General features: G+C 33.6%; 1 protein-coding gene across 3 annotated transcripts in view; it reads right to left on the bottom strand.

Moving 5' to 3' along the window:
- LOC145261207 (cilia- and flagella-associated protein 74-like) overlaps nt 1-12,927 on the bottom strand; it is a 2,330,915-nt gene that overhangs the window by 1,580,124 nt on the left and 737,864 nt on the right. For all 3 annotated transcript variants that reach the window (XM_080119545.1, XM_080119548.1, XM_080119547.1), the window contains exon 29: nt 4,264-4,364. In XM_080119545.1, coding sequence (XP_079975671.1) covers nt 4,264-4,364 — 101 coding nt within the window. The remainder of the gene's footprint in view (nt 1-4,263; nt 4,365-12,927) is intronic.

The raw sequence follows: 12,927 nt of genomic DNA, 5'->3' as shown, positions 1-12,927 counted from the left end.
TTATTTATTATTTTAAGTATTCGTATTATTTTAACAATTATGTATTGTTGGACTTTGTTATTTATAGTGTTAATATTTATAATCTGTAATAATTTACTAATTAGCTACCTATAATATCCCAACGTTTAATTCAAATGTGACAAGTTTACTTGTAACATATCATTATTATTATTATTATTATTATTATTATTATTATTGGCTCACATGGAGCTTTCACAAAAGTCAACAAACGATCTGATTGGAAACCTGTGGTGTTCTCTGGAGGTTGAGTGACAACAAGTCTCCCCAGACGTCCAGTTCTCTCCACCTCCTTCGATAATGTTTGCAAATGAATTTGCATCATCGCAACAGCCTCTTACCATTGATTTCTCGCCGGCAGTGGCCATTGGTTTATACTGGAATTTGAGTGGCACTAAGCCTCCCCAAAGTCCCAGTTCTCTTTGCGCTTGTCCAACTGAACCTTCTCAGCTCTTTGGTATTATTATTATTATTATTATTATTATTATTATTATTATTATTTGGGAATAAATTGGAAAACGCGCACTGAATGATGAATACTATTTGAGAGTAATTGTCTGTGACCATGTGAACTCAATAAGACCATCGATACAGTTCACAATGGAGAAAGAAAAAGATAACCAACTGGCCTTCATTGATATACTCATATCATGCACAGAGCATGGGTTTAAGACATCCGTATATCGCAAGCCTACCTTCACCAGACAATACCTAAACTTCAACTCCCATCACCCATACAGTATCAAACATGGAATCGCATGCTGCTTACAACATTGAGTAGAGACAATAAGTAGCGACACCTTTACATACCACCAAGAAATGGTCAGGTTGAAGAATACTCTCCGTCGTAACAACTACCCCGATAGCATACTATCCACCAAACGTGTTAATAGTATAAGAGAGGAGAATGAAACCCAAAAACCTCCAACGGTCTACCTACCATACATACGAGGCATCTCCGAAAAGATTCAGAGAATATGTGCCCCCTACAACATCAGGACGATATTCAAGAGCGAGTCAACACTCAGAGGACACCTGGTACGAGTGAAGCCCCGCATGGAGGAGAACATGACCAAAAACTGCATATACTCCATCCCATGCAGTTGCAGAAAGGTTTACAAGGATGAAACATGCCGCCCCCTTAAAGTAAGGGTGGAAGAACACCGAAAAGCGGTAACTAAAGGGGAGACGGAAAAATCGGGTATAGCCAACCATGTCTGGATTGAGAGGGGTGACCATCGCTCCCTATGGGATGAAGTAAAAATAATAAACAGGGAGACCCACTGGAAAGTGAGAAAACTTAAAGAAACAGCTCACATGCTCAGACATAACAACCTACTGAGCAAACCAAGCATAGAGCTGAATGCAATTTGGACACCTCTGATAGAGAGAGAAAACCTTGAATAACAACATAGGTTTAACATTAACAAAAAATAACTAAGAATTATCCTAGTGACATATGGCCGAGTGGTCCTAGACGTTGTATCAAAGTTTACAGTTACCCAAAGGTGCTGAGTTCAATCCTGAACGAAGGCAGTGAAAAAGTAACATTCAAAACAGAGAATCAGCAACTATGTCCCAGAGCCTAGCTGGAGTCCGAACACGGTACCCCTGTAATAATAATAAAGGGTTGGGTTCGAGACTCCTAACAAACGGTCCCCCAGTTCGATACAAAAAAAAACACCTGATGAAGGCCGGAGGGCAAAACGGCCGAAACGTTGTGACAATAACAACCAAGATGAGGAAGTCAGTCTGACAATCTCAATCACTATTTGAGAGGATTCCATATTTTATATCAATTAAGTTATTCAATTCGTATGGGATATTATTATTTTGTAGTTAACTAACATATTTAGCTATTGATATTCAGTTCTCGTTAGGGTAAACATTCTACATTAAATAAGGATACATTATTTCTATGCATACTATAGCATTACCTTCCTCCATGACATTTTGTTTATAAACTATGTTTGATGCTAGATATTTTCCTCTTAATATATATTTCTAAGAACAGTTGCAATTACATTCGTTTGAATATGTATTTGATAAATAAATATTTATTTTGCGATTCATTTTAGTATGATTATCAGCTATAATAGTTGAAGATCAGTTAATTTATGTTGGGTATGCTAATTTGACTGTGTTTTTAGTAACAATGTCTAAAAATATTATTTAAGGTAAATATTATCTAGAAATATTATTTGCGATATGGCGGATTAACTCATATGGAATTATGTTTCAAACTTTTATTTGTTTTAATTTTTTAAAGATTTTACTTTATTTCATTCTTCTTTTTAAAATGTATTATATTTTATTATTTAATTTAAAATTGTAATGTTGCTGCTAGTGTGGAATATGATAGCTATTTGTGAATGTAAACAGAAACTTATGTTCTTAATAAACCTTGTATAAATGCTTACATAACGTGAGATGTATTATTTTTTTTTAATTTCTGATGTTTTTGGATGCGATTTTTGGCATTCTTTCTGATAACAATTTTTCTAGATTTCTGGTTGTCCTTACTTTGGATTTACTTCAATCTTTATTTCATTTTTACTTTTCCATCTAGCAAGCTTTGAATAGATTTGTAACATTAACCATTTGACAAAGGGGCTTCCCCGAAATATACCACATGGAACATTGTCACATACAATAGACCGCTACAAGTAAGACATATCGCTACATAACACAATTGAATATATATATATATATATATATATATATATATATATATTGATTTGCAAATTGTCACTTGTTTTCGTCTTTCTTCCTCAACACTGCCTAGATTCCATTCCTCGCATTGTGATAGCCTTCTAATTCTCTTATATATATATATATATATATATATGCACACACAAACATATATAAATATATATATATATATATATATGCAAACGCAAACATATATACACACACGCACACACATACATATAAATATATATGCACACACAAACATATACACACACACACGTATACACATACATATATATATATGCACACACAAACATATATACACACACACATGCACACATATACATATATATATATATATATATATATATATATAAGAGAAAGTAGTTAAAAAAAACATGTTAAAAAAACTTTGAAAAAGAGTTAAAAACATATTTAATTTGAAAAGGAAACACTAAATAAGTGGATAGTCCTTAATCCGCGGAGTTTCGAAGAAATACTTCCTTCTCATCAGAGGGTAGGATTTAGCAATTTATGATTTTTGTTTTATCTGTTTCGTGCAATCCGTAATATCTGTTTGCCTTATATAAGTGGTTTCATGATATAATCTACCATATTTCCCATCAACATAACGAAATAAGTGGAAGAAGTTTACTAAAAAAAACATAAGCATTGCTTATAAGTTAAATAATTTGAAAATGAAAAAGTTTTAAAAATTAAAAAAATAATAATAAACAAAAGTCATGAGTGTGGACTAATTCTGCTTTTTGGTCATTGGAACGTAACTCATCACTATATATATATATATATATATATATATATATATATATATATATATATATATATATATATATATATATTATCATTATTATTATTATTATTATTATATATATATATATATATATATATATTAAATAACCTGAAGTAAACACTGAAATGCGGGTTAAGATGTCGATATTGTTTATATCACTAAAGCTCACATATATAATAAAATAATAAATGTTCTGAATCTATTTTTAAAATAAACATTCACACTGCAAAACACATTTTCTTGATAATCGATAAACACAAGATAGGTTTACAAAAGGCTACTCCAGCGAAAATCATCTTTCACAAAAAAAGTACCCCCCCAAAAAAATCCAAATTCCAGAATCGTATTTATTTGTCATTCTACATAATTTCCTTCTTTTTCAAACTCTATAGTTATATTAAGGTTCCAGTGCCTCTAAATGTAATCATTTTTTTTTCTATTTACTTATCTCCCCAGGAGGGCAGAGTTAGACACAAGATCGTTTTTTCATGCAGGAAACCAAGACCCCCCCCAAAAAAAAGGGCAATCTGGATAGTAACAAAAATAAAAATTGCCTCAATCTAGAAGGATTTCTTCTTAGCTGATCGAGGTCAGAAAAGGTGAAGTGTAGTATCAGAACAGATACTACACTTTGCTCCTATCGAAAAAAAGATTTAAAAAAAAATGTCTTCCAACAGAGAAAATAGGAAATAAATATACAAGAACGATGGAAAAGAACAGTTGCAAAGGTTTGTTGTACTCACCTGGTCTGGTTCCACAGTTCCAACAATGGGAGAGATTTTGATTGGAACACCTTGAGGGACAACAAACTCAAAAGACATCGGACCCAATGATGCGCCATCACCTTTTTTTTTTAAATGAAAAAAAAAAAAAAACGAGAAAATATATTTAAAAAAAAAAAAATATCAGCAAAAATATTATCACATCATAATTTCAAAAACCAAAACCTAAAATACAATAACACCTGAAAAACACATTTTTTTTTTCTTAGATATTCACGTGTTTGTTTTTAACAATGTCTAAAACTATGTTTTTGTTCCTGTTTTTTCTAATTAATTTTTTCATTAACACTACTGGGAAACCATGATTTAATGCACTGTTTTGTTTTTATATTCCCCAAAACAGTTTTTTCATGGTAAGCAACTGATGATCCATAAAATAATATAAGAACTCGTGTGAATTCTTGGAAGCAAACTAATACAGTGATTTCAAGAGATTAATTGACTTACAAGCAAAATAGTTTTCAAGCAAAATAGTTTTCAAGCAAAATAGTTTTCAAGCAAAATAGTTTTCAAGCAAAATAGTTTTCCAATAGTCTTTGAAAGATTTTATGTTAATTTATGTATAGTTTTAAGATCGTAAAACTTGCATAGTGGTGGACGTATGTTTGTTCAAAATAGACATTTGGCGAGGTTATTTGCAGGCATCGCTCCCGTGGGTCGATCGGTAGAACTGCTGAATATCAACGCGATGGTTCTAGGTTCAATCCTCGGCTTGGGAGAGGTGCTCGTCTAGCGGCACTGACGAGTTGTGATACAGCGAAACAGGACTGTATGTCGATGACACACACATATATATATATATTAGGATTTGTATTTCAATTTTGTACAGTAAAAATATAAAATTTTTAAACAAAAATGTATTATTTGAAACAAGAATACACGAAAGTTAAATGGATTTTTAATGCATGGCTCATCTCTTCAGAAGAAATACCTTTAGCAAAATAATTATTTTTAGATAAACATAATTTTGCTTTTTAGCACATATTTTGAAAATTAATTAAAAATATTTTTAAAGGAGCATAGAAAATGGCATCATTTTAAGGTGATCCAACGAGAGAATTGGTTTGAACAAGAAAAAGTATATGCACTCCAGGTAAACGATTTGAGAGGTGCCCAGGAAATAGAGATGAAGATTATTTTTATAATCCATACTTGTTAATGATCCCAATATTGAAGGTAAAGTCTAAAATTGTCGAATCCAGCGTCCAGAAGAAGTGGCAAAGATCCTTGGCAACAGTAAACGCATGGAGAAAATAAATTCCATTTGTTTCGTATTAGGCTGTTTTGTTTAAAAATTCTATTTTTTACTGCACAAAATTTAAAGATAAATCCTACAATTCTTACTTGGCTCTATCTTGTATATTGAGCTTTTTTATTTGGCTGGGATAGTCTTATATAAAAATATTTCCTCTCAACAATATTTTGTAAGACTGTAAACCACAAGATTAATTAATCTGTGATTTAACTCATCTTATTGTTCGGATATTATATATATCTATATATCCATAAATCTCAAAGTGTGTGTATCTGTGTGTCTGTGTGTCTATGTGTGAACATTTCCCTACGCAATAACTCTGTCAATTTTCAGTCTACAGACTCGAAATTTGATATACAGGGTACTGAGATTTGGGAAAATCGATGTGATCGGTTTTTGGCCAGAAATTTGGCGATTAAGGGGTCAAAGTTCAACGATTTGAGCTTTGAGAACTCTACCGGACTCCTCCGACAATTTTCGGTCTAAACACTTGAAATTTTAGATATAGGTTCCTTGGACATGGATCTAACTTAATAATTTGATTTGAGCCCAAAACAATAAATTTTAAGGGGTCATAATAAGGGTCAAATTTTAAAAAAATTGACCACTTTTTTTTGCTCAACATACATCTCCAAATACCCGGGCAACGCCGGGCACCCATGCTAGTAATCCTTATTAATTTTCGAACAGAGCATCTATTCATAAGCATGGGTATTGTTCGCTATATTTAGTTAAGTTTAATGCAGAAGCTAGACTGGTCAGAGATAGTTTTCGTCGAAAGTCAATTTCTTAAAGTCGTTTAACACATGCCAGCATGTAAAACAGACGATAAATCGAATATGATGAATAGTATACTTTCTACTTCAGACAGATGGATACTAAATCTTTATTAATAATAAAAATACAACAGTAAAATTAATCGAAGTAATAGTATAATTCCGGCTTGAGACAGACAGATACACAATCTCCATTACTAATTGCTATAGAAGTGCGATAGTATGATTAATAAAAAAAAAATAAAATTGGTTACAGAAAGACAGAGACATAATCTTCATTCGTAATAGAGCAGTACAATAGTGCAATTAATAAAGTTATAGTATAAGTTCATCTTCAGATAGACAAATACCAAATCTCCGTTTGTAATAGAAATACAATCGTAGAATTAATCGGAGTTATAGTATGGTTTCAACTTGAACCAAACAGATGTCAAATCTCCATCCGTAATGAAGTACAATCGTAGACTTATTTGAAGTAACAAAAACCCAAGTTTGCCCAGCTGGGCAAACTTGAGTCCTTGTACCGGAAAAATATCCAGTAAATAAAATGTTGTTTAGTAAATCGTTATTTTTTATTTATTTATTTTTTTTTTTTTTTTTTGCATTTCCATACACCAAACATGGATATAAATATCACTAAAACATCCGCTGGATCATAAGCTTCATTTCGGTGCCTTACTTGTATGGGTGGGTTGCCGGTAGGCTGAGATAAACCGTGTCACACACAGAGACATTAGGAAAATTTATAATAAAGATAGTATTGTTTCAACTTCAGACAGTCAGGTGCCAAATCTCCATTCGTAATAAACATGTGCGTGTGTATTGTATTGAATCAATGGTGATTTATCTCCATCAATTCGTTATTGTTATAATGTCATCATCAATAAGAAAGAATTAAAAGGTAATTAATTGGGAAGAAAGAATGTGATTAACTGCAGAATGTGACCACTTTAATGATATTCTGAAAACAACGTCGACCACTTACGCAGCACACCACCACGTCGTTTGATAATCTTCTTTCTTTTCTTTTTTTTTTCTGGGGAAGTTGCAAGACATAAAATAGTTTGATAAAATAGGAAAAGAATTCCATCGGACCTTACACACGTTTTATAGTTCTTCTCCAAGATGACTTAAAACTAATTTACAATATAATCATTTTTTTACAGTTTTTGCCTTGAACGAAAAGTTAAATGATGTATCAGGTCAAATGATAAAAAAGCTGGAAGTCACATGTCACAAGTTAACCTTGAATACAGTAGACCCCAAATTGAATCTTGATTGTCACTTTTTATATTATGACAGAGTTTATAGGTCTTTTGAAGTTTAAACATATAATAGTTTATTTAAAATCGTTATTTCTTTTTTCACTAGATGTTAAAATAATAATCATAATCTCGAAGCACATCTTTTTATTTAATTTGGAGTTCGTAGCAAAAGTACCGATATTTCGATCTAAAACTAGCAGAACCCGTGGAAATTCCATGGTAGTTAAAAACATCATTACAGAAGCAAACAATAAAATGCTCTTCAACAGAATAATCAGTGCAATATTAGTTCCGATCAGACCGCGAATTAAAAAATAAATACGTTTGTAGACAAATATGCAGAACTGCTTGAGATATATTATTACAAGGAATAGAACTATAGTGAGGCATCACTTTTTTCTAGATATTATAATTTAATGAAAGTTACTTGTAAATCAGTTAGTAATAATTATGTCACTATCTTTTCTTAATGATCTGATAATTTGGCATTTATGTAATAACATTTGATAGAAACATGTTACATGTTAACTTTTGTTATTTTTTTTATAGTGATAAGAAAATGGAATGAATCTGTAAGAAGTACGTTGCTGCTGTTGTAGAAAGACAAGTGTCCATTAAGTATTTAAGGTATTCAAAAATGAATGATGTAGATTATGAAGAATTTGTCTCTGGAGACAGCCCGAAAGCTGCCAAAAAGAACTCATACAACGAATCAAATTTCCCGGGGATGGAATGTAACTTAGCCATCAAAAGTTAGTGACTGGAGTTTTGATGGTTCCGTTTATAAACACTTCGTAGGTTAGAAAACAGTGGAAATCAGAGAAGTAATAAATGAATAAAGAGTGGACGCGTTAGATAAAAAACTAACGTCACACCGTATTGTGACAGAAAATATAAATTGCAATAATTGTTGCATAATAAGTTGAAATACGATTAAGTCAGGGGCAGGAATAATGTTCTCACCCTTTTGGTCAGATGTTAACCGTAATTGTCTCATATAATCTTGCATAAAGGGAGTTGAGCAGTTAAGAGACAATATGGGCCGTAATTGTCGCGAGTGAGCACTTTATGGTTTTCCTATAAATATTTTTCTATTGATTTATTTTCAATAATTTTTAGAATCTCTACTAATTTCAAAGTGATAGCTTAGTATGTAATAATGTTTTCACCTGAAATGCGTTGGTTTAAAAGATCTATAATCTACACCAGCAACTTATCATTTTACTTATTTTCACATGATACTCATGTAGGTAATAATGTTATCACCTGAAATGCGTTGGAATTTATACTAATTTTGGCATGATAAATAAGTAGGTAATAATGTTCTTACCCGAAATGTGTTAATTTTATGTCGTGTACATTTTGTAGTGGTAGTAGTGGTAGTGGTGGTGATAGTGGCGGTGGTATGGTAGTGGTGGTGACAGTGGCGGTGGTAGTGGTGGTTCTGCCAAGCAACGACTGGAGCTAACAATCCTATCCAATCTTTAATAATTATTGGCACTTTTTGGACTATTCGATTTTCATTCTAAGGGAATTCAGCAGGGTAATAGTCGGGGCGACTTGGAACATTCTGTTTTCACTGTAAGAGTATAGAAGCTAGGCGATAGGCATAGCCAACCTACTCCTTAAGCAGTTTAGGGTTGAAAACTAGTAAATTAATCGAATTACCAGTTCTAGAGAGGTTGTCAACCCCCCTCCTCTCTTTGGTGCCAAGATGCATGAGATCAGTGGCACAGGTTTGATATCGGAGGTTTCCTTCTCCTAGATGGATGACCTGACGAGATCTATGGTTCCATCAGTACCGAAAGGGTTTGTCCCGTGCCTGGTTTCAAAGCCGGGTATTTCTATGCACTCGCACGGGTTGTTAGAGTTAATCGAGTTAGGATCTGCTATGCAGTTGCACTCCTCAGAGTAATATTAAGCTTGGAAGATGTGGTTATTCACATGTTATGAGTGGAAAGGCTTGGGAGTATGTATGAGTAACAGATGTGAATTTAAGGTTAGTATCTATTAGAGTTAAACGAGAATTAAATACGGTTTGTGGATTAATAAATACATTGGAAAAAGTATCGTATGAGGAGTCAGGGTATGCTTCAAAATGAGCTTCGAACTTCAGATTTTAGTTTTCATGCAGAGACAATCACGTTTGTCCATCTAAGGGAAAGAAACTATAGGATTTCTACTTAATATATCTTTAGGTATAAGTTCAAACTATGGCTAATAGGTATCCATCTTATAGATAAGCTATAAAGTAAAGGTATGTATTAGAGACAATGCATGTCTACTAACATAGATAACTATAGATGTTTGGTACAGATTTTAAAATTTCTGATTTATGAATGATTTTGATAAACAGACATACGAAGATTAATCTATAAATATAAAAGCGAAAATGTATGTATGTATGTGTGTTCGCTTTTTCTGTGTGTCTACAAAAGGCTTCTTTCAGAGAAGCGGTCGGTCGGTTCACAACTTTTTAAAACTTTTTATATCACATATAAATCGTAATATCTCACAGTTAACAACGAAGCCCGCCTGTCTATTTAATTTGCTCGATTTCGGGAAGATAAATATTCAATATTTGTCGCTCGCCGCATGTGGGTTAGTCTTTTTCCTATAACATCTTGGGAGTGGGAAAAAAAGCGTTCATCAGTAAATGAATACTATCCCGCGGTCAAACTTGACTTCATTAATTCATTAAAACGAGCACCTGCTAAATCCAAGTACTTAAATAAATTCAAACGTGTTTCCGTAAGCATGTCGCGGTGGGGCAACGGTTAACGTCGCACTTTTTTTTTCAAAACTTTGCCTCAACGGTCCGGGTTTGATCCTCATACTTACTTTTTTACCCCCCCCCCCTCCACACACACACCTCCAAACACCCGGGAAACCCCGGGTACCCCTCGCTATTAATCTTAATAAAACCTTTGTTCATTGATTTGTTTTTGTTCATACACTTCAACACCCTGGTATTCTACGTTACTAACAGTCTTCTTATCTCTTCTTCTCTATATAAATAAAATGAACTCATTTTTTCCCGTCTGATTTTGACATTAATAGGATTAAAAATCAAGATATTTCATACAAATATAATATGCACAAACGGCAGAACAATATCTGAGGTGTGTTATAGGCTTATTATTTCTCAAATTCCTCGATAATCTTAGATTTCTATACTTTTTCTGCTGAGAAGTCACGGCCAAAATCGGTTAAGATCAATGGAAGTGGTAAAATATTTTCTCTCTAATAAATTCCTCCTCCCCCTGCCACCACTTAACACCGTTTGGGGATCGTTCACAAGGAACAGTTGAGAAGAGAACACCGGTTTGGCTTCGTAGTTCTTTCATGTGAAGTTATTTAAAATCACTAAACTAAGCTGCAGTGCTCTGTGGCGTAGTGGTTAGCGTGCTGGACAATTCACATTATATTTTCACGTTCGCGCCGACCTACTGTAGTCGTTTTTTTTTTTTTTTTTCCTAAACAACTGGAATGGACTTTTCTTGGTGGCCGAACTGTTAACGTTGCAGATGTTTTTTTTTTGTTGTTTTTTTTCACACTTTATTTTCCTACTTTTACTCATGACTCCGGGTTTGATCCTTCCTACTTACCTACCATAACATTTTTTAAAACTCCCCCCCCCGTCCCAGAAACAAACACTCGGGCAACGCCGGGTACCCCCGCTAGTACATTATATATATATATCTTTGCCGGGTCGTAGAAATTTCCAGGTTGGTATCTGGGGAAGCATTAATTCACTGGGCAAGATTTACTCATAGTCTTCGTTAGGGGAAGGAAACTCTTATGTAAAAACCTACGGTCTAATCTATACTCTGTCCTGTGGCAGTCATTTGAACCAACAAAGGTTAGCAGTAATACCAAAAAGTGTGTTAGTTCTACACAAAGCCTTCACCACCATAAACAAAGCATCTGTGTGAATTTCCGAGCAACTTGGTTGTGGGGGAAGTTCATACGTTGAACTCGACGGGAGAGTCCATATATATGTGTGTGTGGGGGGTTGCTATCAAAGAGTAAATCTTAACAAAGCAAAACATGAGAAAAGTTCAACACTATTAAGAGGATCAAACAATAATATTAAATGAAAGAGGAAGAATAAAATTTATATAGTTTTTCTAATCCCATTTTCGTCATTTTCCGAAAGTTTTATAATTATCTATTTATATGCGTATTTCCGTATCCCTTATTTACTGTTTCTATCTCCTCCTCTTCTTTCTCCATTTTCTTATCTATCTTCCTCATCTTTTCGTTTCTTCTTTTATTGTGATCCTCCGTTATTTTATAGTGGCTAACGAGGTGCTTCCATAAGTTTCCAGGCTTTTTACTCATCTATATATCTATAAAAGTGAATGGATCTGTGTATCTGTCTGTCTGTCTGTCTATCTGTGTCTGTCTGTGTACATTTCCCTACGCAATAGCTTTGTCAATTTTAAGTCTACAGACTCGAAATTGATATACAGGGTACTGAGATTTGGGAAAATCGATGTGATTGGTTTTCGGCCAGAAATTTGGCAATTAAGAGGTCAAAGTTCAACGATTTGACCTTTGAGAACTCTACAAAACTCCTCCTACAATTTTGGGTCCAAACACTTGAAATTTTAGATATAGGTTCCTTGGACATGGATCTAACTTAATAACTTGATTTGAGCCCAAAACAATAAATTTTAAGGGGTCATAATAGGGGTCAAATTAAAAAAAATTAATCGCTTTTTTTCTCAACATACACCTCTAAAAAAGCGGGCAACGCCAGGCACCCATGCTAGTCTATATATCTATAAAAGTGAAAGTGTCTGTGTGTCTGTCTGTGTGTCTGCGTACATTTCCCTACGCAATAACTCTGTCAATTTTTAGTCTACAGACTCGAAACTTGATATACAGGGTACTGAGATTTGGGAAAATCTATATGATCGGGTTTCGGTCAGAAATTTGGCTGTTAAGGGGTCAAAGTTCAACGATTTGACCTTTGAGAACTCTACAAAACTCCTCCGACAATTTTGGATCTAAACACTTGAAATTTTAGATATAGGTTCCTTAGACATGGGTCTAAGTTGATAACTTGATTTGAGCCCAAAACAATAAATTTTAAGGGGTCACAATAGGGTTCAAAATTTAAAAAATTTACCGTTTTTTTTTTTTTTTTTTGCTCAGCATACACCTCCAAACACCCGGGCAAGGCCGAGCCGAAATGCTAGTATATCTGTGTGTCTGTCTGTGTGTCTGTGTACATTTCCTTACGCAATAACTATCAATTTTTGGTCTACAGACTCGAAATTTGATATACAGGGTACTGAGATTTGGTAGAGAACTCTACCAA

The sequence above is a fragment of the Euprymna scolopes genome, chromosome 37 (assembly GCF_053919585.1).
Source record: "Euprymna scolopes isolate OS-2025 chromosome 37, ASM5391958v1, whole genome shotgun sequence".
NCBI lineage: Eukaryota > Metazoa > Mollusca > Cephalopoda > Sepiida > Sepiolidae > Euprymna > Euprymna scolopes.
This window is presented reverse-complemented; position numbering and strand designations above follow the sequence as displayed.